This window comes from Sinocyclocheilus anshuiensis, unplaced genomic scaffold (assembly GCF_001515605.1).
Source record: "Sinocyclocheilus anshuiensis isolate Anshui unplaced genomic scaffold, SAMN03320099.WGS_v1.1 scaffold1518, whole genome shotgun sequence".
In the NCBI taxonomy this organism is placed as follows: Eukaryota; Metazoa; Chordata; class Actinopteri; order Cypriniformes; family Cyprinidae; genus Sinocyclocheilus; species Sinocyclocheilus anshuiensis.
In genome coordinates, this window is record NW_015548194.1 from 574,862 (window position 1) to 581,530 (window position 6,669).

A 6,669-nucleotide genomic window follows, 5' to 3' on the forward strand; every position below is an offset into this window, starting at 1 on the left:
GGAGAGGCTGGTAATGGGGGAGGCGGCCCGGGCAGCACTAACTCCAGCCATCCCCACACACAGATGGTGTATGAATGGTACTGAGCGATGACAAACACATGTGTGGCACATTCTCCCTCTTCCTGCTCTCTCTGGTGTCAAAGCATCACACTAGCACCTTTAGCATATCTAGTGACACCTGAGGCACTCACCCGTCTGGTGACAATGGGGTCGATGTCTCGGGGGTCATTGAGGGCGAGGGTCATGAGGTCAGCATTTAGGGTGCGGATCCTCTGGAACCGCAGGCGGATATAGCGTGCCGAGGTGAAGTTGAGTAACATGGGCGATGGATCATCCGCACTGGGACGGCCGTTTATTAGTGAGGTGTGAATCTGAAAGAAAATGAGATGTGATGCACTTCAACAAGTGACTGTCTTTATGAGTGAGTCGTTGAATCATTTACTAAATCATGCTTGATCCTGTTTTTTTTTTTGTTTTTTTTGGGAAGATAAAAATAGACAACTTTCTTGTGTTATACAGCTTTAATACACGTACACATACATTTCAAAATGTAGTGCATTATTTGAAAATTTGAAAGTAATCTTGCTAACCAAAAACAACACCAGAAATAATACAATTAACCATCTGGATTTCCTCAGACTTGTGAGCTTCGGAGGCCAAAAACATAACAAAGAAAATAAGCAGAACATTTTTTTTAAATGAAATGAATGTACTATATTTTGTTTCAATAATATTTATTCATTAACATTATTATTATAATTTTTTTGATGGTATTATTATATAGCACTAGACAAAATTCACATTAAAATTATGCTGCATTTTTGTCTATACAAACTAAAACAGTTATACAATAATACAGTTAATTTAAAAATACAGCAAAGATATTTAAAATCCATTGCATGGAAGGCAGATCTAGTGGTAGAAATAAAGAAAGTAATACCATGGTTTAACCACTAGATGCCTGTACACAAGGCTATGTATTGCCTAGATCCTTATAAGAGTATTTTCAGACATAATTGCATTTTGCATTTGCACAATGTTCTGTATTTTTTAATTTTTCATATTTCCCATTCATTTTTGTGAAGATCACAAATGTGACATTTTTTCTAATTATGTCCATGATTTTTTTTCTGTGTTTGCATATAGCAAGTGCCAAAAAGTCACCAAGTTTTGTACCATTCCGATAAAATAAAAATGTTTAAGAATTTAAACCATAAACATTTTCTGTCTAAAATGATCAAAGACCACCAGAGGGTTAATTGAATATGAACTAATAAACAAATAAGCAAAATTCAATCAGTTTTAATGCAAATGCAGCTCAAGAAGGTGATGCGTGTGTGTGTGTGTGTGTGTGTGTGTGTGTGCAGTACTGGGCTGTTTTTCTTGGGTTAATGATGTGTGCTAATTAGTGCTGTGTGAGTTTATGCTGTCTGTTTTTAAAGGAGATAGAGCGACATTTGAGTCCAAGCTTGATCTCCCCACCCATCTCCCTCATTAGTACGGCGCGCACACACACAAAATACTGTTCAATATAATCCTGTGATCTGACAGCTGTAAATGTAACTTTCAGAAAACACACACACATTAAACCCACTGCTGTAAAAGAACTTCCATCTCATTTATCATTCCTGCGTGGGTGTTCATGTCAGCCAGCATGCCAGACACACTGTGGGAAAGTTAGCAGCTGTATTAATGCAAACATGCATAATTCTACATGTTTTTGGTTTGTATGTAAATGTGATCTGATATCTGTGAAAATGAGAGTGTATTGAGTGGGCTGTGAATGAGAGGGACTGGAGATTGTCTTGTGTGTGTGTGTGATTGTGAATCTATTTTTCTCTTGTCTGTTTTCTATTTAAGAATTATAGTTAACAAGGTAACTTAAGATGCAGTCGACCAAGACTCTGTGAGGTTCTCTGTGTTCATTCCTCAACCTTCTGTGCCACATATTCAAATGCTTTTACAGGGACAGTTCACCCAGAAATGGTCCTCATGTTGTTCTAAACTCATATGTGTACATTGTTGCAAAATAATTTCAATACATTTCTGAACATTTCGTGTCCATGTATTTATATGATATACAGTCATGTAATAATTGGAATAATGCATGGTCAGATGTGAGGTTAGCCAATCATACAGGAGGCCTGTCAGGGATTCATCACAGTCACTTCAGTCACCATCCAGGATAATTACCCGATCACAGTCACCTGAGTTCTGATCACCCGCACCTGCTGTCACCAATCAAGCCACACTACAAATACACACACAGCACAGTCACTCACTGTCCGGTCTACCGTTCACTCCTACGAACTTCTCTGGACTCTCTCTGCCAAATTCTCCTAGAACGAATTACCTGCTGTTCCTCCGCGATCCTCCAACGACTCCTTGGAAACTGTTCCACGATCTCCAACGTAACCGGCATCCGATCCTCACCATCAGAACTCAGATAAGCACCCTGGAACCATTCACTGTGTTGACACTCACCTGCCTTTACACACCTATTCCAGTCATCCCCTTACCCAGTCAATAAACCATCCTGATTTGCACTTACCTGTTGTGTCTGGCCTGGCTTTGTGACAAGGTCAGAGAGGGGGTAAAATGGCCATCGGAATCTAAATTATGATACTTTGTTTAACATTTTAAATGAATTGATAAAATAGTACAGGTTATAATTTCTTCAAAATATGCCATTCATGTCATAATCATCTCAAAATGGCATTAAACCCGTTTCATTTTGCTACATAATTTTGTTGCTCTGTGGGTGAAGGTGTTTCTCACCTCTCCGTTCTCCAGAGGATGGATTTTAGAGTAGAAGGAAGTACAGATGACTTCCTCATCATGCATGTAGGACGGCGGGCCTGTTCTGGGAACGACTTTGAAGCGTGTGATGCACTCCGTGCCTGTAATCGCGTAATACTGCCACGGCATGAATGTTTCACCGTCCAGAGAACGCTCTAGAATCCAGTTTCCGGGCCGAGGGGAGTTTGCAGCTTTCAGGATCACATAAGCGATCTGGAAGACCTGTGTGAGAGGAGAACATGGCACAGTACATTAATATTCTCGCAAATAAATACTTCAATTCATATACTGCATACACTTTTCTCCTGATGGAATCTGTCAAATTTTGAATAAGAGAGATACAATTTTTAAAAAGTTTTTAAGTTAATGTTTTTTTTTTATTTATTTTTGAATGAATTATTTTTGAATCCAGACTTTTTCACATTACATTGATCAGAAGTGACAGTAAAGACATTTATAATGTTACAAAAGATTTCTATTTAAAATAAATGCTGTTCTTTTGAACTTTCTATTCGTTTGTGAATCCTGAAAAATAAAATGTATCACGATTTCCCAAAATTCAGCAGAATTATTAACATTGATAATAATCAGAAATGTTTCTTGAGCAGCAAATTGGCATATTAGAATGATTCCCCTTCTAGGGAACGCAACGCTGCGTCCTGGTGTACACTTTGGGGAACGCTGTCTGCGTGACCGGTACCTGAAGCATGCGTAAAACAACTCCAATCCCATTGGTCCACGTGGCCCGTGACGTCATAGGCGGGTACCCGAAAGTATAAAAGGGGTACCTGCTGAATACGTCACCAACTCAGTTGGCTGAGGAGACGGAAACAAGCAGGCTGAAGAGCGTGCGAGATCGCGGGCGGAGCTATATTCAGCTCAGCCGTGTCTCTCTAATATGCATGTTATTGTGTGTGGAGAGCCTCGCTGGGCAGGGTTATACTGAATGCTCATTGGAATGAAGCTGTTAGCTTTCTCTCCCAGGGTGCTTCAGTAGTCTAGAGTGGTTACGGGGAATGTTCCTTCCTGTGTTTAGCCGGGTGATAAGTGAACAGTCTCTGCTCAGAGTGTAGCCATCTGCGGATGATTATGCTCCAGTTCAGGCTGTTTTGCTTTGGAATATAGCAGTCTGAGGACAGCTATGTTCTAGCCAGGCGTTTATAACTGGGTTTAGTTCCCCTTGGGTACAAACTGTCTCAGGTAAGCGCTGAAGCCTTGTTTGGAATCTGCTGTCTGAGGATAGCTGTGTTCCAGCTTGGAGACTGCTCCCCCTTGTGGGGTCTTTAAGTAGTGGTCTCCTTGAGCCCTTGCCTACACTGCGCTGTCTCCCCTTTTCGGGTTTTAGGTAGATGGCCCACTCCATGGCCTGGGCAAACTTCAGCCTTATCTGAGGGAAATGCTTTTTGAGGATAGCTGTGTCCAGCCACTTAGTGTTATGGCCAATGCTTGCATCAGGCTTTGATCTGGACTATGGTTTTATGTGTTCGCTCCTTAGCGAATCATTACTATGGTCTGGATCTTCCTATTGTGAGCCTCTGGTCAATATATTGGTGAACGAAAAGCTAGCCTACTGTGGGACTGACGCGGATTGAGGACCTCCTTAGTATAGCCACCTAAGGGTGGTTATATTTCAGCCATTGCCATGGTAGTTGTAGTGGTCCCCTTTCCTAAAGCCTAGCTATTTGAGGATAGCCATGTGCTAGCTTGGTAATTGCTCCCCTGCCTAGGGTTTTTAAGTAGCGGTCTCCTTGAGCCCTTACCTAGACAGTGCTGTCTCCCCTCTCTGGGTCGTAAGTAGACAGCCCACTCTCCGTGGTCTGGGTAGTTTCAGTCTGTTCCACCTCTGGTAGCCCTTCCTACACACATAGCTATATGAGGATATCTGTGTGCTAGCTCAGTGACTGCTCCCCTTCCTATGGTTTTTAAGTAGCGGTGTCCCTGAGCCCTCGCCTAGATAGTGCTATCTCCCCTGCTAGGTTTGTAAGTAGATAGCCCACTCTTGTGGTCTGGGCAGCCTCATAGGATGGCTTACCGGGGTTTTTCAGGCTAGCTGTGTGGGACCAGCTGCTGATAGCTTGGTGATTGCTCCCCTTTTTAGGGTTTTAAGTAGTGGTCTCCTTGAGCCCTACCTAGACAGTGCTGTCTCCCCTGCTAGGGTTGTAAGTAGACAGCCCACTCTTTGTGGTCTGGGTAGTCTCAGTCGGTCCCCTTCTGGTAGCCTTCCTAGGTGCATGGCTATCTGAGGATATCTATGTGCTAGCCCAGGGACTGCTCCCCTTCCTAGGGGTTTTAAGTAGCGGTCTCCCTGAGCCCTAGCTTAGACAGTGCTATCTCCCCTGCAGGGTTTAAGTAGATAGTCGTTGCCTTGGTCTGGGCAGCTCTTTAGGAAGGTCCTTTTCATAAGACCCTTTGGATATAGCTATCTGCGGATAGCTGTGTCCTTGCTGGGATTGTTGGTGGCAATCTTGAGAACTCCTCTAGGCTTCCAGCCTCTCAGTGGTCTTATGTATCTGGCTACTATTGCTCACATAGCATAGCTATCTGAGGATGGCTGTGTTCTTAGCTTGGTTAGGGTGTTCAACCTTATCTGGTATCGGGCTCCCTCTTTTTACCAAGTTATGTGAGCGGCCCGAGGCATCAGTGGATTGGCCCCTTTCTGAGGAAAGGTTTGGTGTATGTCTGTCACCTCCTTGGTGCTCTCTCACCAGGTGGACAGGCATGCGCCTCGGCATGGCGTGATTGGATATCGTTCCCCAAAGTGTCCACCAGGACGCAGCGTTGAGTTCTCTAGAAGGGGAACGTCTCGGGTTACTCATGTAACCATGGTTCCCCGCGAGGGAACGAAATGCTGCATCCCTTTGCCATCCCTTCGGCCTGCCTGTCTCCTCAGACCTCCTAGGGTTTTTAAGTAGCGGTCTCCCTGAGCACTTGCCTAGAGTGTGCTATCTCCCCTGCTAGAGTTGTAAGTAGATAGCCCACTCTTGTGGCATCATAGGATGGCTTACCGGGTTTTTTTCAGGCTAGCTGTGTGGGACCAGCTGCTGATAGATCTGTGATTGCTCCCCTTCTTAGCATTTTAAGTAGTGGTCCCCTTGAGCCCTACCTAGACAGTGCTGTCTCCCCTGCTAGGGTTGCAAGTAGACAGCCCACTCTTGGTGGTCTGGGTAGTCTCAGTCGGTCCCCTCCTGTTCTACTATTCCTAAAATCCATGTTTATGGTAAGCGTACAAGCTAGCTTCTGTGTGCTTTCTAAAATCCACATTGTGGTAAGTTTGCAAGCTAGGCACCCTGTGCACTTTTTTAAAATCCTGTATGGTATGGGTTACACGCTCGACTTTGTTCCCATTCTCTGAGTTGGTTCTGGCCCCAGTTCTCCTTGGGCCCCACTCCACTTATGTATCTCTGGCGATACTTCTGAGCAGGGCTTCCTCTCATTAAGAGAGTCATTCTTAGGTACACGGCTATCTGAGGATATCTATGTGCCAGCCTAGGGACTGCTCCCCTTCCTAGGGTTTTTAAGTAGCGGTTTCCCTGAGCACTTGCCTAGAGTGTGCTATCTCCCCTGCTAGGGTTGTAAGTAGATAGCCCACTCTTGTGGCCTCATAGGAGGGCTTACTGGGATTTTTCAGGCTAGCTGTGTGGGACCAGCTGTGGATAGCTCGGTGATTGCTCCCCTCCTTAGGGTTTTAAGTTGTGGTCTCCTTGAGCCCTACCTAGACAGTGCTGTCTCCCCTGCTAGGGTTGTAAGTAGACAGCCCACTCTTTGTGGTCTGGGTAGTCTCAGTCGGTCCCCTTCTGGTAGCCTTCCTAGGTACATAGCTATCTGAGGATAGCTATGTGCTAGCTCAGTGATTGCTCCCCTTCTTAGGGC

The 6,669-nt window shown here is 44.4% G+C and overlaps 1 protein-coding gene across 1 annotated transcript in view; it reads right to left on the reverse strand.

The window, feature by feature from the left end:
- The window catches only part of lama2 (laminin, alpha 2), a 198,122-nt gene that overhangs the window by 134,702 nt on the left and 56,751 nt on the right, over positions 1-6,669 (reverse strand). The window contains exons 4-5 of the mRNA XM_016439772.1: positions 2,779-3,021; positions 192-371 (exon numbers count right to left, since the gene is read on the reverse strand). Of these exons, the coding sequence (XP_016295258.1) occupies positions 192-371; positions 2,779-3,021 (423 nt within the window). The remainder of the gene's footprint in view (positions 1-191; positions 372-2,778; positions 3,022-6,669) is intronic.